Here is a 25068-nt window from a genome sequence, read left to right as displayed (position 1 = left end):
ATGTATCTGGAGTTGTGATGTGTATATTATATACAGAACGGATAAAAATTCATAATGAGTGATTTTTTTTAACATTAAAGTTTAACAACTATTTTTATAACATTTACCTTCGGAAAGGTTGACGCCGCAATGAAGCTATTTCCAACACTATTGATTAGTCCTTTCATAGTTCCGTCGGGTTCAGCATAATTAACCTGACAAGTTTTATTCAATGCTATAAAGTTTATCGATTTGCATATTTGCATTCTCGAGCATAGTTGTGCACATACTGACCACATTGGAAGAGATACCTCCATTATCACGTGACAGTTATAGATCTTGTCTTTTTGTTTTTTGATAACTATAATTTCACATAATGTCCACATGAAAAGAAAAACTGTCAAAAAAGACAAACGAAACATTGCGTTCCAATTCATACCCATTTGAAGTAATAATGATATTCCCCCTTTCTCGAAAACGTTTGTGTCTGTTCAAGGTTCGTCTGTGTTGGAGCTGTGCAATTGTTCAAGGTTTCCGTATGTTCACGATATGGGTGTATTCAAAGAAGACTGTTTCATAACTGTAAAATAGCACTAAATAATCTGCTGGTTTATATATTTATGAGACTAATTAATAATTTGGGTAGCGATGTATATTTTACTATTGCTATCAATTGTATAGGGACAAAATGTGATGAAATTTTAATATAAAATGAAGCAAGTATTCAGTATTGTTTAAAGTCGTTGATATGGTTTACTATTTTGTCGATATTTTTATTTTAATGTGTAACGATTTCCCATTTTGAACTAAATAATACAATTATACATGTTGTGTTATACATGGTTTTGAAAGAAAGTATATGCTATTTCGTAAATAGTGACAAACAAAAAGGTAAAATATGCTACACAGAAGAACAAGTGGTCAGTATGCTGGAGTTTCTTATCGACAACATATTTGTTGAGTTTGGAGGTAGACTTTTCCAACAAATTGTCGGCATTCCTATGGGAACAAACTGTGCGCCTCTTCTTGCCGACCTCTTCTTATTTTCATATGAATCGGAGTTCCTCCAGACACTTGTAAAAAACAAGAGAATCAAAGAAGCCAGATTATTTAATTTCACTTTCAGATATATTGATGATGTTCTTTCCATAAACAATCCGAACTTTTCTGATTGGGTTCCATTAATATATCCCCCAAAACTAGAGATTAAAGAAACAACAGACACGGCTTCCTCCGCCTCATTTTTAGACTTATATCTCGAATTTGACTTACACAGTCATCTCAGTACCAGAATCTATGACAAACGAGACGATTTTAATTTTGAAATTATAAATTTCCCCCACCTTAGTAGCAATATACCAACTTCACCTGCATATGGGATATATATTTCCCAACTTATTCGATATTCAAGAGCTTGCAGCTCCTACTCAGACTTTGTAAAACGTCATCAGTGTCTGAGTAGAAAGTTGATGAAACAGGGGTATGTCAAAGAACGTTTCGTTCTTTTTCTAAAAAAGTTCATCGGAAAGTACCAAGACCTTGTTGATAAATATTCCGCATCAACTTCTCAAATAATACATGATGGTCTTGATGTATAGATTCTGCGTACTGATGTTGTTTATCATCTTAACAACGTGTTTTATAGTTCTTTCATTTGTCTTTGTTCTATTATTAATATTACTTTTACTGTTGAATGGTTTCATGTGATATCCGTTTCACGTGGCTCGGTACTTATACATCTCGTCAATGTGTTTGTATTGGCTTTCATTTTTTTGTGGATTGTTTTGTATTTGCGACTTTTTGTATTTCTTTTGTTCTTATAACGTGACTCTGTACTTTAAAAGATCCCGTCAATATGATATTGTTCTATTATATGTCATTATGATATATTTCTATTATGAATTACAATATACGTTGAACCACAAACGTCAAAATCATTCAATCGCGTAGTGGAATTAACTATTTTTGGATTCTTATAAATTCTATATATAACTTTTGGACTAGTTTAAATTTCGGTCTATTTCTTAAATTTATTCTTACATACTTTTGATTTTTTAACCCTGTTTGCTAACATTCCCATGAAAATTTTAAAATTGTTTGTACGCACATTGAACGACAAATTTTTGTGACGTATAAAATTTTCTGACGTCAGACACTCAAATCAATAAATGTGTTCGTAGATAGTAGATGTTTTTGTGTTCTGTTAAATTGTTCCTTTTAAAATTGTTAAACGATGATGACTGATGTACCCATATTTTGACTATTTTATTTATTGTGTCTGTTTATTTAACGCATCAATGTAAAATTATCGGATATTGATGAGACTGTCATTAAAGTGAGAGGGTTAGCGCTATAGAACCAGGTTTAATCCACCATTTTCTACATTTGAAAATGCCTGTACCAAGTCAGGAATATGACAGTTCTTGTCCATTCGTTTTTGATGCGTTTTGTTATTTGATTTTGCCATGTGATTATGGACTTACCCAATTGATCTTCCTCTAAGTTCAGTATTTTTGTGATTTTACTTTTTGGTAAGCTCAGAGGGAAAACAAATAATTTAAAAAAAAGAATAACTTGCACTTTTCCGATGTTTATTTATGCAATCGACCGTTACTGATGAGTCTTTTGTAGACGAAACGCAAAATTGAATTCTGGTATCTATAATGAGTTTATTTGATCAGTCTTGTGTACATTATTATTTTTATTATTTTACAAATATACATGTATACCTTACATGGTTGATGACAATTATAATTAACAAATAAATAATACAGTTAAAATGACTTGTTTATCCATATGAATCAGTATGATTTTGAAAAAAAATGTAATGTCGGGGTTGACCATAAGCATGACTATACGTTACACATAAATAATATATAGAAGTAACAGTTTGATTATTCCCAGTCGTCATTTAAGGAAGTTCGCTACTCAGTTTCAAAATAACAAGCTTTTCCTGACACAAGTATATATACAAGTCAGGAAAATGGCCTTTTTTATATCATAGTTTGTTTATGTGTGTGTAACATTTTTACGTTGTGTTTCCGTTGTGTCGTTTGTTTTCCCCTATTTTTGAGTGTGAATTTACATAACTATAAGACGTGTCACGGTACTTTTCTATCCTAAATTCATGTATTTGGTTTTGATGTTATATTGATTATTCTAATCAGATTTTGTCTAATGCTTAGTCCGTTGCTGTGTGTGTTATATTTTAATGTTGTGTCGTTGTTCTCCTCTGATATTTAATGCGTTTCCCTCAGTTTTAGTTTGTTACCCCGATTTTGTTTTTTTTGTCCATAGATTTATGAGTTTTGAACAGCGGTATACTACTGTTGCCTTTATTTGATAGGGGATAAATAACGGAACCAAAAAAAAACAAAAGAAAATATATAAGTCAATGTGCTTGTTTTTGAGATATTAGCCATTGAAATTTTTGCGGGGAAATGTTCTCTCTTGATTTTTTATAGCTTTATCATTGACAAGTTTAAGTTCTCAAAAACTATTAAAATATAACAATGATTTTATAAGACTTTTACAGATGGCTTATAATCATACATGTAAAAGATTTATAAAAAGAAAAATGGGGGTCAATCGGCAATTTTTTTTTAAAGCATTCAAATGGACAAATGGGAAAATCTGACAAAAATCCCAAAACATGACAAGCGCACGTCCTTAACCAACAACTCTCGTGTAGCAGTAGCCTACGACACGATGACTAATATTTCACAAAAATGTATGTTTATTTTGCAAATAGTTGCATGTGTCATCAGTGGTATTTTGACCTAAAAAAAATGACAAAAAAGAGAGAATTTGATATGATAAATAGATTCATATATCATGAGCAGGACAATTATCATCTTTATGTACAGTTCTAAAAAATATTGCTTTCAATTTGATAGCATGGAAAGCAAAATATTTCCAGTAGGAAATATATGAGTGTTTATTTTTGTTTTTTTTTTCACATACCTTTTATAATCTGCTGACATTCAAATTGTTAATGCAAGAGTTATCTAACGGACATTAAGCGTGGCATGCAATTTCCTTACATAAGGCACCTCCATTTCGACCGAACGTGGCAATGTATTTATACATCCTAGACAAACAAATCGAATTTGACTGGCTATATATACATCCCTTGCTCGGTCGTCGGCATCCTACAAAGTCAAACTGGTGTCCTTTTCACAGTACTACTGCACGTGAGTAGCGGTTAGGGTTACCATATTTTGTTATTCCCATTGGACAGGTGACACTATGCTCGAGGCATTCTTTTTACATATGTATAATGGGGAATATCTTTTAAAAAATATGAGTTTTCTAATTTTTCTTCAACATTTCGACAATTGTTTGAAGGTTCATCTTAAAACGACTTGTATGATGTGCATCGAAGAATCGAAGAGTACACTAATTTCTGATTTTTTATTAGTTTTGTGAACAATGCAGTCTTGGTTTTTTTTCCACATATATATAAAATGTGCTAAAATCCATCGTATAGTACATTAACATTTTATTCAAGTGTTCAAATAAACATTTTTTCCTTTTTCCTACCATCTCTTTCAAAGGTTAAAATTTACTGAATAGTCCCGCTGAATGATCAGAACAAATATAAGGAAATGCTTCTAATAAAGCATTAGACGGGAGTATTTACCTAGAATTTACAGTAATTTTCACTATATTAACAATTGTAAGCATATCTAGTGGTGGATCATTCAATGAATTCTGTATTGACGTAAATGTATAATTAAAATTATATTAAATTTGAAGTCGTTTAACATACTACGTCGATCCATTAAAATAGGTTTGCATGGAAAATAGAAATAAATTCCCGTTATCGTTTTACCTCACTTTTGTAAGCAAGATGTCATTAAATAACTATATTCATTCCCCTGTAAATTACCTAACTAACGAAAATCAAACTATTTTCTTGTAATTTGCATATACCTATCTCTATATACTATAGCATATAATACATGGTCAAATGAAGTGTCCTTATGCGGTGTTGGTTCAACTCTGACAGGCCGTTGTTTTTCTCTTTCTTATTTATTTACATAACGTTAAATACAAAGAGACCTTTTATACTCTATGGTTTTTGTTTTACTTATTTCAAAATCTCTTACGGTGAAATTTAATAAAGCAACACGACGGGTGCCACATGTGGAGCAGGATCTGCTTACCCTTCCGAAGCACCTGAGATCACCCCTAGTTTTTGGTGGGGTTCGTGTTGTTTATTCTTTAGTTTTCTATGTTGTGTCATGTGTACTATTGTTTTTCTGTTTGTCTTTTTCATTTTTAGCCATGACGTTGTCAGTTTGTTTTAGATTTATGAGTTTGACTGTCCCTGTGGTATCTTTCGTCCCTCTTTTAATTGTTGTCCATCGGTTAATTGAAATATGTCCCCCTGGCAATCATACCACATTTCCTTATTTTGCTGATGCTGTGTATATAATGCACTGTGGAAAAATATATGTATTCAGTTTAAGAAGCATATTTCTGATTAATCATGCACTTTTTTAAGAAACTGTTACATTAAAGACAAAATCAAATTATTCAAATTATAATGACTAACTCGTATAACTCATTATGTCGTCTGGTAAACATAAAAACCAAAAACAAGGATCACGATGACTCTGCGTCTCGGAATTACATAATTTATAGATTTTGTTACTGTTGTTCTGGTTGACCACAATAGTACTGTGTTTGATCTATTTATAAATACATGTGATACTTGTTGATACAAGAGTATTTTTTTTTTTATGTTATTCAAAAGTCGTTTGATTTAATCTGTTTCAATTTTTAAATCTAACGCTTGTGTAATGAAATATTTACAAAAAAATCCATTTCGTAAAATATATTATTTATGAACACAAATTCAAAGTTGACAATTAAAAAGAAACACATTGCTAGTGAGACATATATCTACCAAAGTCTAAATGACGCGGATTTAAGCATCTTTGTACAAAAGTCACTGTACGGCTTGGAACAATGAGCATAACCCATACCTTATATAGATGGCTATTAAAAGGGTTGATATGACGATAGTTGGGTAATTCAAAAGAAAATCTAACAGCATAATGTTTTATTATATTATTAACTAAAAAAATAAAGAATATTAGGGTAATAGTAGTTTACCGACGTTGATATCTTGTAAACCGATTAAAAAAACAACAGACAGACAGCTTACTTTTCCAGTTGTGAAAATTAATATCAACACAGACTTGCGTTCTACTGGACTGATGATACATTCTGGAAGGAAACAACCACCAGCTGTGGCATCGACCAAGTGGTTGTAAAAATACTCATCATAGATACCAGGCTTATAATTTTATATATTATGATTTAGATTGGTTTCCTAACATGAAAAGAATATATTTTCGTTTGAAAATTTATATGTTGTAATATTATGAGATATTCAAGATAGATAATTACATAAGGAAGTGCACTCGTAAAAAACAAATAAACAGCTTATTGACATGGGAGAAGCGCTATAAACATATAAACCTAATAAAATGTCATATACTGAGTGCGTTAAAATCGATTTTTCACGTCGGTGAAACGAATAATAACTTCATACCTTGATCTTTTCCTCAATATTGACGTAGATGGACGACTTCACACGAAAATCTATGATAAACGGGACGATTTCAACTTCCCAATTATCAATTTCCCATTTCTCAGCAGTAACATACCCTCTGCCCCTTCGTATGGAGTTTACATATCACAATTGATACGTTATTCACGTGCTTGTTCACACTATACGGACTTCATATACATGTACAGGAGTGTGCTCCTTACGCAGAAACTGCTCCAACAAAGTTATGAGGAGAACAGATTAAAATTGACACTCCGTAAATTTTATGGACACCATCACGAATTGGTGGATCCATATGATGTCTCTTTAACCAAACTAGCTAAGGACATTTTTATCACATGGTAGATTGTGGTTTGTCATTATGTCGTCTAATCTTTTAACTACCAAACGTGACTTATTCCCGATTGTGACTGTTTTGCTGAATGTGAATTCGCATTACTATAAGACGTGTTTCTGTACTTGTTGATCCCAAATTCATGTATTTGGTTTACATATTTAATGTTATATTTGTAATTCTCATCGGATTTTGTCAAATGTGTTGACGTCTTTTTATTATATTTAGGTGTTACGGATAGAAAAATTAATCACCGCCTTTATTAATTATATTAAATTTTGTACGATTATTTACGTTTGAAGTTGGATTCATAACAAACTGGACATATATATATTACAGTTAATTGTTATTAATAAGTATTGCAATATGCATTTTGTTGAAATGAATTATCAGTATTTAGTTCTAATATAATCTTAAATCAATCCTAATTCTATCTCACTTTGATAGTTTTTCATATGTGACGTCATGCTGTTTCTAAATTTCATAAATTCAAATGTGGCATAACGTTTGTGCCTTTTCGCCATCGTATGTGACGTCACATTTTTTTTAATTACGTTGACGCCTGGACTGATTCGGGTGTGTCTATTCTGTGTTAAACTTTAATAGCATTATGTATTCGGGTTTAGTGTTCTGTAATTAGTTAATACTTCAGTTTCATTATGTATATCTCTTTCATATTCATTTGTTAAAATTTACTGTTTGCAATAGCATGAATTGTTCTATATAATAAGGATGTTCTTATCCCGGGCATTAAAACAATGCCGTATTTGGCAAAACCTTTTCAACTTTTTATCTTCAGTGCTGTACAACTTTGTACCTTTTTCACTTTCGATCTTTTATATCTGGGCGTTATGTATTCGGGTTTAGTTTTCTGTAATTAGTTAATACTTCAGTTTCTTTATGTATATCTCTTTCATATTCATTTGATAAAATTTACTGTTTGCAATAGCATGAATTGTTCTATATAATAAGAATGTTCTTATCCCGGGCATAAAAACAATGCCGTATTTGGCGAAACCTTTTCAACTTTTGATCTTCAGTGTTGTACAACTTTGTACTTTTTTCACTTTCGATCTTTTATATCTGGGCGTCACTTGTAAGTTTTGTGTGGACAAGGCGCGTTTTTGGCGTATTGAATTTTAAACCTGATGCTTTTTGTTATCTATTAATCATGTTTTTCTTTGTCTAATATGTTCTATTAATTTGTATTGTAGTCCTGTAATATTATGTTGTCATTTCAATGTTATATTTAACTTTGCCATTAAAGTGCGAGGTTTGGCATGCCACAAAACCAGGTTCAACCCACCACTTTTATTCCCCTTTAAAAGTGTCCTGTACCAAGTCAGGAAGATGGCCATTGTTATATTATTGTTCGTTTCTGTGTGTGTTGCATTTTAACGTTGAGTCGTTTGTGTTTTCTCTTATTTTTGAGAAATTGAGATAAGACGTGGCACGCTACTTGTCTATCCCAAATTCATGTATTTGGTTTTCATGTTATATTTGTTATTCTCGTGGTGTTTTGTCTGATGCTTGGTCCGTTTCTGTGTGTGTTACGTTTCGGTGTTATGTCGTTGTTCTCCTCTTATATTTAATGCGTTTCCCTCGGTTTTAGTTTGTTACCCCGATTTTGGTTTTTGTCCATGGATTTATGAGTTTTGAACAGCGGTATACTACTGTTGCCTTTATTTATGGTATCACAAGCCCAGTAGTCAGCACTTCGGTGTTGACATGAATATCAATTATATGGTCAATTTTTTAAATTTCATGTGACAAATCTTTTCATTTTCGGAAAAAAAGGATTTTCTTATTCCAGGAATAGATTACCTTAGCCGAATTTGGCACAACTTTTTGGAATTTTGGGTCTTCAATGCTCTTCAACTTTATACTTGTTTGGCTTCATAATTATTTTGATCTGAGATTCACTGATGAGTATTGAATTATAATCCTTGTACTTTTAATACCTATTTACTCACCCTGCTACTTTTATGTCTTACAAAGAATATGGGACAATACATGAATATATGATCGTATGGTAGGTGGTGCCAGACGCACAAGAAAGTCAATTAACGTGTCTGTGCACTTCGTCTCGCTCCTTTTTAAATTCACGTGGTTATCTTGGTCTTTGTAGTTATTGTCTTGATTTTGTATGTTTTGAATGTATTACTTATTGCTATTGCCTTTAATGTGTGACTTGTATTATTTGAATTTGAATGGCTTAAAGATTTTGATAAAATTTGACGGATAGTAACCTGTAATCTAAATCCAAACTCCGTACAGTGATCGTTTCCGTTCCGGAACCTTTTTCCTTTACTCCATCAATCACTGCCACCGGCTTTCTAATTCGTTCCAAATTTTGGAACGATTATCTACGCAATAAATTTCCTCAGAACCATTAGTTACCGGCTTGAAAAACTTCAATTTTAAAATTTCTTCCCAAAATTTAAACAACTTTTCCTAGATTTAAAAAATGAGCATTAAATTTTCGTCCCACACAGGACCTTTATTATGTGTGCATTCTTATCTAAGTTATCTTCTCCAACCCTTTGGAAAGTAAACATGGACGGAAACGTGAATCAGATATATAATTGAAATGTATGTTAGGCGCATAGTCCCTCGAAGGGAAAACAAGCCCAAATGCTGCAACATAAACTTGGACAGGTACAAATGATGATTTGAATTTGAATATGCGGTTGTCAACGGTGGAAGTTTGCAAGCCTTTCCATGTTTCCTTTTCTCATTATGAACATAAAGGGACATCTTTTATCCATTTATAGTCTGATCCAGGGTGCCCCCCCCCCCTTTTCACTGAAAAATGTTGGTTTATTATATAAGGAATCACTGAAGCATGACTGGAACCAACAACCCCCCCTTTTTTTAGGTCAGTCAGTGCCCCTTCCCATAATACAAGACTGTAGGTTAATATCATTTCCGTTCAAGGTTTAACATAGTTAGTAAAAAATACCAGATAGAAGTATGGTTCTCTGGGAAAAGTTTTTGCAAATAACATAAACATGATAAAAATGTGCCATTTTCATTCTTTTCACTTTTGTACTTTCACTATCATCTATGACAAGACATTCAGTATAAAGTAAAGAGGTTGTCAGTTAGACTACAACCCTACATATATAAAGTTTGCATCATGGACATATAAAGTGAAACACATTTGTGACTAATTAACAAATGACCATGTTAACTTTCCCTTCAATTAAGAATTGAATGCTTCTTTTTGTAAATTCATTGGGGTGTAAAAGCGTTGACCGAAGTACATTTTGTATGAAGCGCGAGCGCTCATTCTAAACATGTGCGCACGGTCAACGCTTTTACAACCCTATGAAGTTACAAAAAGAACCATTCAATACTTATAATTACATTGTTTAGCTATGATCAAGAAAACACGAATTTTATATTATTTTATTTAATTCACCTGTGCACTTTATTGTGGGACCACGTGCTATCATGAATGAAAAGTTTTATTGAGTGATGCAATTGCTTACGGAATAACACGTGGTGTGCAGTTAGCCAATCAGAATAAAGTATTATAATGAAACATACATCTAATGTAATTATTATGTTCACTAACTTGATTAGCACATAATATATTGGCCATTTGATTTTTACACAATGATTGGAACAGAAACTCTTAAGTCATTATGTGCTGTAATATACATGTATGATCATGATGATTAAAATATGGAGTTCAGGTATGATTGCTAATGTGACTATCCACCAAAGTTCAAATGATATTGATTTAAGCAACTATAGGTTATAAGGTATAACCTGCATGTGCCACAGTCTGCAATGACTAAAACTTATTTAGTAATCTCAGTCATTTTGTCATGTCAAACCTTACAAAATGTGACATATTTTCACATGTGTTCCAGATTTTCTTACCTACAATAGCAATTATAATGTTTATTCAGTTTTATTTTATTTGTGAACAACCACACATCCAACAGTTGTTGAACTTTTTTATGACATCATCAACTCAAGTATGAATATGGTCAGTCTTTCATTTCATCAATCATAACAGAGGTGTAATAAAACAAGAAAATCCATGAAATCAGCATTTATTTACGTTGTATCTATAATAATTGTTTTCAAAAGTGAATTGTTAAAATAAGTTTGTTCCTTCCAAAATATAATGCTCTGTTGGCATGGTTGGGTGCCGCTAGATACTACCCAGAGGTGGAACCCTGAACAATAATGGACACAACATTCAAGCTTGATACAGCTCTCAATTTGGATTGTGATTATATATATATTTAACATAGCTTGATTTCTGCCACAGATTGAATGTGGACTAAGAACTTTAAATTTTAAAACTGGATATTTCCCTTATAATATGTACATGTAATATGGTATAATATCCAAGATATAAATACATGTTGAGATTCAGCATATCAAAGAATCAGAAGAATTGAACTTTGAATGAAAACTAATTAAGTTTAGTTTTGGACCCTTAGGACTTCAATGTAGACTAATTTAAAAATGGGGCTCAAAATCTAAATAATTGGTTAGATTCAGCATATAATAAAAAAAACCTTAATATTTATTTTTTATAAAAATCAAACAAAATCTTTAATTTTGGACCAGTTGGACCATCTTGTACAGATCCGTTCTCTTATACTTTAGTTATTGTCTAAAAACTAAATGTCTCCCAATGATGGCATCACCATACCATTACGCAGCCACAAATTTCTAGCAGTTGTATAAAAAAAATTGATCAATGCAGTTTAAATTTATGTTACTTCCGAGAGAGAAAACAAACCTGCCCCCTTTTAATAAATGAATGGTACATATATGTGTAATGGTCCTAATAATTATGAATCCTATTCTTGTTCCAAGCATTTTACCTAGACACCTATGAAATAATTCTTTGAAATACTGAACCTTGCTGCATTAATTTTTATTGTATTTTTATTACTGCTCATCAAAACATTATCTTGACCCCTTCTCTCTTACATTATTGTACATATACTCTTTACTTTTACTGCACATTAACCAATTTCAATTATTTAATATACTGTGGATTCATTTTTATTCGTGGTATACCAATTTTCGTGGGTTTCGTGGGTCACAGCGAACCACGAATTTAAGAATTCAACGAAGTATAATCCCGATAAATATGTATGGAGTCGGATGTTTATTTCCGGTTATGTTATGCAGTTCTAGTATAGTGTTGAATAGCGATGAACATTGTAACATAACACGTGTTTTTTATTGAAAGACGATACAAGTATTTCAATTAAATCAATAATAAATATATCGAATATCAGTGATACTTTACTTTTTAAAATTGATTAAAACTGTTCATGGAAAATAACTGCAAGTTGTTAATTACCGTGTCATAGTTTGGTTTACTAGTGTTTGAAAATCAATAGGATTAAGTACGGGGATATTGCCCGTAGGTAATATTGTTTATGACAGGAACATTTATTTTCAGACCTTTTACTTATAGGACTGTTAATTATATCGTGATTAGGGAAATGAACTTTCAATCATAAAGTTTTGATTGCCCTATATAATTCCGACAAGCATTTATAAATTGTAAAACAAACAAATAATTAGTTGTCTTTGTCCATTATTGCAATAGAAGTTTTCAATTAACACTTTAACCTAAAATGACCAAGCGAGAATTTTGACAATTCAAAACTTTTTCAATGGATTCCTTCTTTTTTGTTTGTTTTATTATTGGTCAAACCAAGGAGGTTATATGATCTCCTAAATCAAAAAGAAATTCACGAATTACGTATCTGATTTTTTAATTTTTTTTTGTATACAGCGATCAACGAATTTACGTATACCACGAAACGTCTTTTTTTCTCTATCCACGAAAATTAATACCCACGAAAATAAATGAATCCACAGTACATGATTGGGGACTGGGTTTTAAGCTAACAGATACCTTGGTAGCTGTTACACCTAAATTATGTCCTGATACTCTTGGCATTAACAATAATTGTTATTGTAGTTGTGTGCATTAAACCAGTGATGAATATATGTACTGTAAATCAATTGCTTATATTTCAAAAACTTTGAAAAGGAATATGGTCCAATTGCCTGTTTGTCACTGCTAAATTATTGTCTCACTAGCATTTAAAATCTCATAATTTTTATTCAGTATGGAAACACAAGAGTGCACATGCTGAAATGTCTCGTCTTCTTTACTAATCATTGATATTATGTTGATAGTCCTAAATATAAAGCTTTATTTCAACTGTCACATAAACTTAACATTAACAAAGAAAACTTAACATTGACCAATGAACCATAAAAATGAGGTCAAGGTCAGATGAACCATGCCAGGCAGACATGTACAACTAATAATTCTTCCATACAACAAATATAGTTGACCTATTGCTTATAGTTAAAAACTAGAGGCTCTAAAGAGCTTGTGTCGCTCACCTTGGTCTATGTGAATATTAAACAAAGGAAGCAAATGGATTCATGACAAAATTGTGTTTTGGTGATGGTGATGTGTTTGTACATCTTACTTTATTGAACATTCTTGCTGCTTACAATTATCTCTATCTATAATGAACTTGGCCCAGTAGTTTCAGTGGAAAATGTTAGTTAAAATTTACAAATTTTATGAAAATTGTTAAAAATTGACTATAAAGGACAATAACTCCTTAGGGGTCAATTGACCATTTCTGTCATGTTGACTTATTTGTAAATCTTACTTTGCTTTACATTATTGATGTTTACAGTTTATCTCTATGTATAATAATATTTAAGATAATAACCAAAAACAGCAAAATTTCCTTAAAATTACCAATTCAGGGGCAGCAACCTATCAACGGGTTGTCCGATTCATCTAAAAAATTAAGGCCAGCTGAAGGACGCCTCCGGGTGCTGGAATTTCTCGCTACATTGAAGACCTGTTGGTGACCCTCTGCTGTTGTTTTTTATTTGGTCGGGTTGTTGTCTCTTTGACACATTCCCCATTTCCATTCTCAATTTTATTATATATTTGGAAAAAAGTTAAATCAGATTTAACTGTATTATTTGGCTAAAAATGAGATAAAAATATTCTTTATATCTATTTTAATTATTAACAACAATACATGTATGTTCATGATTAATGTATGAAGACATACAATTTTTTGAAAACAACAAGCAATAAAACAAAAATAAATATTTAAAAATGCACACAAATTTTCATGCGCAGCCAGTATGCACTTCAATTCACTCATTGAAACGTGAATAATCCTTGTTTGAGAGTGCATTAGTCTTGTCTAAAGTTATTTTTAAGTGTGAGTCTATTCCATTAATGTATACATGTAGAATCTCTGCAGGCTTTCAATGCTTCTCATGTAACTTGATAAACTTCCAATGATTAGGTTGACATAATTGTGATCTGAAAATATATAAACGTATTTTTTGTAACTTTGTAACTTCTGGTAGGTAAGGGATGTATATGGTATGCCATTGTTTGTCCATCCATCCTTTAAAATCATTATGGCAACACTTTGTTCAATATCTCAAAGTAGTAGGGGCTAACTAAAAAAGGTTTTTATTTGGCCCAGATATTACTGCTAATTTAACAGTTATCCTAAATATTTCAAAATGTGTCCAAACTATACTAAGGTACACCATATTAAGAAAAATAATGTTTTTTTTTACAACTAAAGAGTTACCATGGCAATAAACTTAGACCAAATTTGTAAAATTTCTTAATTTTCCTTGTTTTTTGTCAAATAAAATTATATTTTAGACTGTATGTGCCCATCTAAGAAAAAATTAAAATTTTATATTTAGTGAGATTATGTCAATAGTTATAATAAAGGTTTTCTTAAATCATTTTCTTGTTTTGGAAACTGCATAAATTCTATATTTGTCCTCGTTTTTATGATGTAATTGTGACATTATCAGACAAAAAATATTATGTTTTTAATTCATGTTTCTAAAATTTATGCATTTCCAAACATAATGGGGCTTTTTGGAATAGTTTATATTCTTCGACCAAAAATAGTCCTTTAATGCCCCTTCTCCTTTGCTTTGAACAATTTGAAATTTTAACACACAATTTAGATTGAGTTCCCTTTTAATTTTTTTAATTTTTTGGAGTCTCTTTCAAAAGTTGCAGGACCTATCAGATTAAGGGTATTTTTCACATCTCCTATTAGCTTGAGTTTTCTTAGAGTAAATAATCTAGATCTGTACTAAGTGTCTTTCAGTTATTTGGATGTAATAGTACCTGACCATGCCCCCTTTTTTTGGTTTTATTTATTTCTACTTGTATCCATCTCATGATGAGTTAAGATTAAAGACTTTTTCAACTGAATTTTCAGCCCACCAGTACTCTGATTTTCATTAAAATACTTAAATCAGTCAGGTAGACTTTAAAGAAAATGCATTTTACCACAACCAGTGCATAACTAAATATCTAGAAGGGTTAAAAAAAAGTTTGATGAAAACATTACCAAACTGCTTTTACAAAGCTCATTTCATAAATGAGGAAAGCTTTTCTATTATCATCATTATTGGAAATATTCTTCTCTAACTCTCCTGAAAATATAACTAAAAGTTTTACAATTTGCAGACTTCAATGTTGGTTGGAAAATCATAACGACAGTTCTGTCATCATACAAACACAACAAGGTCAGGGCATGTCAAACATATTATGTTTAGCAGCTCAATCACAATTTAGGATGATTTTAAACCAACTGCTAATCTTAATGTTGAATAAAAATGGTCCCGACATCAAAGAAAGCCAACAGAAGAGCAACTTATGCATTCCGTTGCAAAAGACATTTTTAGTGAAGTTGAAAAGGTTGAACTTTCCATTGATCAATAACCTACCTCAATTAGTTAAGCCTCTCGCCTGGCTTGTTGGTGAAAAGGGTTTTAGAAATGGGCTTAATCCATCTGATATACCAACCGACAACTGAAGAAAATGTGTGGCATTAATAGAATGCATTATTGCTAGTAATAGTAATATGTGTGAACCTTTTCATCTTGCATTGGATTACCTGTACAAGTATATCATGAGTTCGGCTCAACGCGTCTTGTTGAAATTGTTTACGCCAACGGATTTTGCGCCACTTACACTGACTGAGGCAATATCTTACAAATGTGACAAACCATGAGATAAGTCTTGTCAATGGTGACCGCCACATTCCTAGAGGCATTTGTTCTATTTTGCAGGGAGGTCTTCTGATTCAGCAGGACTCAAATAACATCGAAATTAACACAGAAACTATAGATGTTAACAACACTTTCCACTCTTTAGCTAGATCCGTGTTTAAAATAAAGTCCTTTAATGATCCTCTTGTAAATTTTACTCGCATCAAACACGGTCAAGACAGATCTCTTTCTGTTGATGACACTAGAGCCTCTCTGGCAAATACTTTATCTTTTTTATATATCTACCGCCTCGTCGTATAACCTCATTTGATCAAATTCAGACGTCAGTTTATGGCAAAGTCAATACTGTCGATGATATTTGGGTGTTCTTAAGACTTCTGTCGAGGGATACTATAGACTTTCTAGTCCAAAATCAAGGAACAGTACAAACAGATCCTTTCTGGGCAGTTTGTAATTGTTTGTTGTCTGAAAATAGAACAAACGTTCCACATGTAACATATCCTCCAATAATAGATGCTACACTCACTAATATGTCTACAGTATTTACTGCTATGAAGAAATGGTTTGATATGTCGAAAAAAGCAGGTCAGGCACATGCCATTCAAACAGCAGCTCTGTGCGATTGTACCGCAGGTACATTTTGTAATAAAGTAAATACCTGATATTTTCGAATCTCATATTCTAAGACTTGGTAGTTTTCATAAACTATATCCTGTGTCATACCATCATTATGGAAGTTATGGCCAGATGGAGGTCTGCGAGATTTGTTGTTTGAATTTGGTATTTATGCAGGTAGTTTAAATGTCACCCGGCAAGGTACCTACTGTAACTTTAATGGATTTTGTGTTGATCTTGTTTAATAGACCATTTAATTCATTTTTTTTTTATGTTTTCGAGATAATTCATTGTTAATTGATTTCAAAAAATTGTCAGTACCTGAAATTTAACATTCATTTCTGCATAATATATTTTAAGTTTTGAAAATATTGAAGAACAAATGAAAAAAAGAAAACAGAATTTATTCTTTGACCTTATTTCATGCAAAACTGTTAAAACAATTTTGACGACATCGATATTTCAAAAGAACTCATTTTACCGAATCCAATGATATATAATGTAGCCATATTTGACGAGTAAATCTCCCAAATATTGTTTTTGGTCACCGTACTAGTAGTTCTACACTGTATGAATGGGACATCATAAGCCTTTGGACAAACAAATGTAACATGGTTAGAGAGTAATACATGGTTTAATTTGCAATTACCAGATATTGATATTAAAGAATTGTGATATACATTTTTCGATAAGGACGTCATTTCTGATTTTTTTAATACTTTTTAACTCGGTATTATTTTTAAACTTATCAATATTGTTACATCAAATATATTCAAGTTCAAAACATTAGTATCAAATTATTTTTCTTATTGACAGCAAAGCTGTGCTATAACACGAAGACATAAGCCTGCATGGTAATAGGTCATTCTCATTTTAGCATAGTTCAGTCAAAATTTTACTGTACAAATGTAGACCTTTTTCAGTTGTTGTTACAGGTACTAAGCTAAATTGAAAAAAACATAACATATCAATTATCAAATAGTTCACGTTTTAAATTGATCCTTGAATATAAGGACAAGAAGATTTCAATGGGATATCTTTCCAACAAAGTCAAATTGACATAGAAGCACTAAAATAAATACTGTTGTTCTTAATATCAGACACACAAAAAAAATGTGTTAATGTATAAATACTCTAATACATGTTATACATGGAAAACGTTGAAAAAGTTTAATTTGATTCAAACTTTTTGAATAACGAAATTCGTTTGGAATTCTTATTCATTTGAATCTCTAATCCTATTTATGCCTGGGTTTTTCATATTAAATTGATATAACGATATATAAAAAATACAATGTAGGTCATGTAAAAAAATTATAGTTTCAACTGAAACAACGATTAAATTAAGAAACTACTAAAATTTAATGATGATTGATGAAAAATTTTGATTAAATACTGAATTAATCAATTTCTTAAATATGTACAATTATAACTATAACGGAAATGTATATACAGTTTTGACATGATGTGACATTAACGAAATATATAAAATTGGTTTAAAATAAATTTCGAAATAACAATATTTGATAATTCTGTTTTGCGAATAAGATTCATTAAACGTTGAAACATACATTTTACGAATGACTACATTTTGAAATGAAATGCAAATGAATACATGACATATGTATATTGAATTACATCAACTTGTATCGCATACGAAAAACAAATGTGTCATAGCGTTAACTGTCCTTGTTCAACTATCGTATGTTTTCGCTCTAGTGTTTCTTTACAATTCATACCTACTCTTCCGAAACGCCTTATACATTATTACAAATTTTGGTAAGTAGTCACAGAGTTTGTTTGTGTTTATTGTTCTTAAAATAAGGACAGTTCGTATTGTCTGCTTTCATGCATTTGTTGTAATGCATTGATAGATGTTTTCTTACTATTTTTCTCTAAGTTATTATAGTTATGCATGATACTTCGTCTGTCTGAACTTTAGAGTCGGACAATAAATATGTAATATATAAATACATATTTACACACGTTGATAGATTGAGCATCAAAATCGCCCCATCTTCAGAAGACAAATCTTGAACTTTCCACATTACTTAAAAGATTGTTTTTATTAAGATCCCTGCTCAATCTATGAGCTAATGAGTACAAAATGTCATCCTGTATTAGAATTAATTCCATAACAGAGTTGTTTGTTATCGGCTATCGATATACAGTCAGTTTACGCTCACTCTGTCTGTCAAAGGCCTTCCAATGGCTATTTGAATATAATAAAAGAGTAAAGAATGTGCAGGTGCGTGAGAAAAAAAAGACTGTTTATGAATTCAACATTTAAATCAACACACAAGGTTTAGTCCTCTACTAGTTATTCGTATTATTTGATTTAGGTGTTTTGAATCTTTGGTTATCTCTTAGTTTACATGTCTAAAAAAAAGTACGATATGACAAGTGGGCGTTACAGACGAACATTCACATAATCTGATCCAGTCAATTGATAACCTGAACGTGCCAAGAAATTTTCTTGCCCACGCTGTTATGAAAGTGATTCTATTTGATAGTATAGGCACGATTTCTGCTCTCCATGAATACTAAAAAGTATTTAAATCAGGTATTATATTAGATTGAAGTCATAATCCATAACCTATAACCCCATTATCAAGAAAACATAAGTAACTCAAAGGATAAAAGAGGGACAAAAGATACCAGAGGGACAGTCAAACTCATAAATTGAAAATAAACTGACAAGGCCATGGCTAAAAATGAAAAAACAAACAGACAAACAATAGTTAACATGAAACAACATTGAAAACTAAAGAATAAGCAACACGAACCCCACCAAAAACTAGGGGTGATCTCAGGTGTTCCGGAAGGGTAAGCAGATCCTGCTCTACATGTGGCCCCCGTCGTGTTGCTTATGTGATAACAAATCCGGTGAATAGTCTAATTTGGTAGGTCACATTCATGAAATGGAAAGGAATTGTAGTTACGACGTAAGGAACATTTCCGATATCCTTTGTGAAACGGTTATTCCATAACGGTCAACCAACTCGTGATGGCGTCCGTTAACTTTACGAAAGGATAATTTCAACTTCACCATTTGCAATTCTTGGTTTAATAGCTTCCCTGTGATAACATATGCAAAAAAACGATTGTCTAATAATCTGTATAACATTGGTATTCAATAAGAATCAAACGGAACTAGAAGGGGTTTAACCAGGTTTTACGATATCAAATTTGATGCACTTGTTAAGAGTATTATTAAATGTTCCTATATGAATAAAGGCAACAGTAGTATACCGCTGTTCAAAACTCATAAATCTATGGACAAAAAACTAAATCGGTGTAACAAACTAAAACTGAGGGAAACGCATTAAATATTAGAGAACAACGACACAGCATTAAAATGTAACACACACATCAACGGACTAAGCATTAGACAAAATCCGATGAGGATAACCAATATAACATCAAAACCAAATATATGAATTTGGGATAGAAAAGTACCGTGACACGTCTTATAGTAATGTGAATTCACACTTAAAAATATGAGAAAACAAACGACACAACGGAAACGCCAGTCTAGTCCAGTCAAGTTCAGATCAGTCCATTCAAAGTATTACATGTTGCACTATCGTATTATCAAAATATTAAAGCGAATGTTCATAAAACAATCAACAATAATTGATAAAAGAAAAGTATTTCTCACAAGACGATAATAATCGTGCATACAATTTGAACCATAAAAGATTTGGTTTCAATAACATATTGCTGCGATCAATTATTTTGGGTATTGTCATCGAATTTTTTTAAAACACAGAGGTTGTGAGTTCGAACCTCGCACGTGGTAGGTGTTTAATTGACTAGGATTGTCAATTTTCTTTCCGAACCTCGTTCATTCTCTATGAGTACATCAACTTTCTTCAAACATCTGACCTCCACAAAATAGCCTAATTGAAAGTGGCGTTCTTTAATACTATTGAAACTATCTCTGTTACTGGTAACTAAGATAGTAGTTAAAGTCACAGATAGTAGCAACGTTCAAATATTCATTTATACCTTTTTTTGTTTCCAGGTTTTAAACCTTGGCCTAAATTTAAAATTTCTTAAATAACGTCAGTAAAAAATTCATCGAACAACATAATCTAAAATCAAGACAATGCTAAGAAATTGTAATTTATCATTTGAATAGAGAAATAAAGAGAAAAATGTTGTTTTAATCAGTTTCTTTTAAACAAATTCAAACTGTCAAGAGTCCTGACTTGGAACACTTCTATATACATGTGACCTTTAAGCCATTTGGGGGAATTCCATGCTGCCCGCTACAAAGATCTTTGTCTTATCAGGGTCAGTATTTCCTTTCTGAAATTACACTTAAATAGTTCATAATGTTTGTTTTGATATAAGCTGCAGGTAGATGTAAATTATTATTTAATGTTTATTTCTCCGATCGAACCTCTCGAATTAAATTTATTTTCATAGCTCGTTGGTCTTTATAAGATTCAGTTTTGTCCTTAAACAAAGATCCTTCGAAATCTTACATTATTACACGGATATATTAAGTGAAAAAAACACCTAGGGAAAACAAATTCAAAAGAAACCTGGGATAAAAACTATCAAAAGACATCAAGGACAAAAACCTTCAAAAGACATCAAGAACAAAACCTATCAAAAGTCATCAAGGACAAGAACTATCAAAAGACAACAAGGGGACACAAATCTTCAAAAGACATCAGGGACAAAAACTATCAAAAGACATTAAGGACAAAATTATCAACGATATCAAAATCACAATTTCCTGTCTTCAAAAATAGTCAGATAGCTACGCGGTATGACACTCAATCTGTAAATCGCGGATGTCATAAACAGTTGATGAGAAATGACATTTTAAAGATTTTTTAGCAAAAGAAACCCATAAGAAAAATAACATAAAGTAATTACTTTCAGACAGGGACGTGAATATGGAAGGTGGTTAAACCAGTTTTTGTTACCTGTTAGTGTTTGTATTGATCATTAATACATTTTGATTCATAACAGATTGGGTTTCAATAATGTATTGCTGCGATGAAAAATATTGCGTTTTTGTCAAGAATGTTTTTCAAAACAAGGAGAATAATTCAAGTGGTTGTGATTTTGAACCCCGCAAGTGTCAGGTGTGCTCGACTCCAATCTTTATTTACTAGGATTGTCGATTTTCTTGCCGGAGATCTTTGTTTCTCTTTGGGTATTCCAGCTTCCTCCACTTCTAAAACTTACAACCAGTCCATGAAATATCTTATTTGAAATTTGCGTTCTTTGATAGTGGGATAAAATTCATTTCTTAACTTTTTAAGTTATATATAACATAGTTTGAAAAAGAAGAAAAGTAGAAAACTTCTTTGACAAAAAGAAAAGAACGAGCAATCATAAGAAAATAAAACGTTGATTTTTTTTATAAAAGGTAGTTCATTCTACCGCCAGAAACCACATTTTTTTCTAACCAAAGTCACTTTATCATTGCATTTTCAAAATGGTTCATAAAGATCGTATTTTTATTATCTGCATGTAATTTTTCTTTTTTTTTTCAAAACCGTACATTTTATTAATTATTTAGTACACTCGTTGGTTCTCGATTAGATTCTGCTTTGTCTTTAAAGACAGATAATTCAGGATCTGTCGTTAAGAAAATGAGATATTGGGTACTAATTATCTAAAGACATCATGAACACAAATTATCAAAATACATCATGAACACAAATTATCAAAATACATGAAGGACACAAACTATCCAAAGCCATCAATGACACAAATTATTGAAAGTAAGCAAGGACACAAATAATATGAAGACATAAAAGACACAAATTCTGATGGACATCAAGAACAAAATGATCAAATGATATCAAGATGGCAAATATTGTCTTCAAAAATAGACAGGTTTCTACATTAGAAAATGCCTGTACCAAGTCAGGAATGTGACAGTTCTTGTCCATTCGTTTTTGATGCGTTTTGTTATTTGATTTTGCCATGTGATTATGGACTTTCCTCTAAGTTCAGCATTTTTGTGATTTTACTTTTTTCTTTAAAGCTTGGCAGTCAGTAAATTGCAAAAGTCATCAACAGTTGCTAAGAAAATTAATTTCACAATTTGGCAAAACCATTAAGATATCAATAAAACAAATTTCACAATTTGGCAAAACCATTAAGATATCAATAAAACAATCACACAAGACTGGCACGTGCATATATGACGTGGATAAACCGTTTTTGGTGAACTATTAGTTTTGAAATAATCGTGTATATAGCTTGAATCATTATTGATTGGTTATAAATAAAATATTGTTGCGATTAAATACTAGTATGTTGAATTATTGTCATCAGATATTTTTTTAAGGGGATCGAATGCCAACACTAAGGTTGTGAGTTCGTATCCCGCACGTAGCCTCTATTTTGTTTGTGGTATCGCCTTACTGACACATATACCAATTCTCATTTAATTTATATATCTTTTGTTAGTTTCTGTTCAATCAATTTACAAGAGTAGAGAGGCTTTTCCAAGAGTCTGAATAACTGTAAACCAACTTATTTTCGCCGATACTTTATATTGCGTTAAGCCCTTTCAAGTCCATTTGCGGCGATTTAATTTCGCGATTTTCAAATTTACTTGATGTAGTTAATTAAGGAAAGATCCAAGATATACATTTTCGCGTTTTTGTTCTACTCGCGAAAGTCGCGAAAATTAGTTGGGTTGCAGTATTTTCGATTGGTACTTTGAATAGACACCTGTCGTTTGGTGAAATCTGTTAATTGTCATCTAGAAAGTGTTTTTGTTGGGTCAATCTCATTCACGTATACCTCGCGTATCCTTTAGTTAACATATTTCTTATGAATTTAAAAACGATTACAAGTAAATATTTATGGAAGATCCAACAGATCAGATATTTATTTAAAGATTATTTACATATACGGATAACCATTCGATATTAAGATGCCAACCTTTATCTGCAAATCCTTAATAATCTATTTACAGATGTTTATTGTCATAATCACAACAGGGCCCAGTTGTTCAAAAGTGTCGTTAAGCTAACGCAGTCGTTAAAGCGTCGTTAGAGTGTCGTTAAATTTAACAAATTCGTTAACTGTTATTCAAAAAAATTTAACGACAAAAATAATGATAATGAGTTGTTAACTTTAACAACTTCTGGCAGGTCGATTAAATATTTAAGTTATTGTTAAATATGGCCACCTTCATGCAAGTACCTGTTCCAGCTCACAGAAAAGAAAGGCAGTTTCGCCTGAAAGATGACCTTTCTTTGAATTTGTCAAATGAGGAGTTACGAGAACGGTATCGATTTGGTAGAGAGGGAATTACTTTCATTTCCAACTTAGTCAGTGATGATATTACAAGAAAAACACAGAGAAACCATGCTCGCAATGTACAACAGATGGTCATGGTAACCCTAATATTTTTAGCTACAGACAGTTTTTTGCAAGTAGTTGGAGACACAATAGGTAAGATTTCATTTATATATTTATCATTTATGATTTATAATTAAGTAAACTTAAGTAAAATTGTGTTAATCAACTGCTATAATGATCTTTGACTGATGTTTGAATGATAATTTCAATTTGTTAATTTTCGAATAATATGTAAACAAACGCTGGTAAATACAAATTTTAATTTTTAAACGTTAACGATCTCCAAAATTGTATGTTTTTGGTCTGTTTACAGGTTTGCACAAGGGAACTGTCTCACGTATTGTGTCTGATGTGTTGACATCACTATGTAACAAACGGGATGAGTTCATCAAGTGGCCAAGGAATATGGACGAAACAATAGGAGACTTTACCGTCTAAGTGGTTTCCCGATTTGCTAGGTGCAATAGATGGGACACACGTCCGTATCCAGGCTCCATCAGAAGATGAAGCATCATTTGTTAACAGGAAAGGAGTACATTCTGTAAATGTGCAGGCTGTTTGTGATGCCAGAAGTAAAACATTTCTTATCTAATTATGACATTGACCTTCGTAAAAAAATAAACTGGTATCAACTTTTCAGTATGACTGGGACCCTTATAGTCTGTTTCTCACAAAAGAACATTTTACTTTCACTTTCACTTTCACTCAGTTCATCTAGAACATAATTAGGGTTTAATGTGGTTTACCTACTACAGATAACATACAATATTGGTAAGTCAAATATTAAAAGAAGATATTAGTTTTCTTTAATGAGAAAAAGATTCTGTTCAGGGGCCAGCCATTTCCAAAAAGGGGGTTCCCAACATAAGATCAAGCCTGAAGGGGAGCTCCAACCATATGTCCACATTCAAATACACTGATAATCTTAATAGGGGAGGTTTCCCTACCCTGTATCCACCAATGCAATTTCAGATACATTTATAAAATCCCCCCTTTCAGTCTAAAAGAAAGAAACATTAACCTAGCAACTGTACAATTTATAATTTGATGTTGCTCTGATGTGGATCATTTATGCATTATGCAACATGCATTACAACTTTTGATATCATGTTTCCTAGTT

General features: G+C 31.8%; 1 protein-coding gene across 1 annotated transcript; it reads left to right on the top strand.

The window, feature by feature from the left end:
• The first annotated feature begins 23767 nt into the window (after window positions 1-23767).
• On the top strand, window positions 23768-24386 carry LOC139515040 (putative nuclease HARBI1). The gene is made up of 2 exons (XM_071304601.1): window positions 23768-24041; window positions 24262-24386. Exons 1-2 carry the CDS (start codon window positions 23768-23770, stop codon window positions 24384-24386), a joined length of 399 nt encoding a protein of 132 aa, XP_071160702.1.
• The last annotated feature ends 682 nt before the right edge of the window (window positions 24387-25068 follow it).

This window comes from Mytilus edulis, chromosome 3 (assembly GCF_963676685.1).
Source record: "Mytilus edulis chromosome 3, xbMytEdul2.2, whole genome shotgun sequence".
NCBI lineage: Eukaryota > Metazoa > Mollusca > Bivalvia > Mytilida > Mytilidae > Mytilus > Mytilus edulis.
This window is presented reverse-complemented; position numbering and strand designations above follow the sequence as displayed.

What these genes read in the sequence shown, in the direction of transcription:
- LOC139515040 (XM_071304601.1), top strand. Translation starts at nt 23,768, where the DNA reads ATGGCCACCTTCATGCAAGTACCTGTTCCAGCTCACAGAAAAGAAAGG. An exon ending in AGTAGTTGGAGACACAATAG is followed by an intron (nt 24,042 to 24,261) that starts GTAAGATTTCAT and finishes GTCTGTTTACAG; the next exon opens with GTTTGCACAAGGGAACTGTC.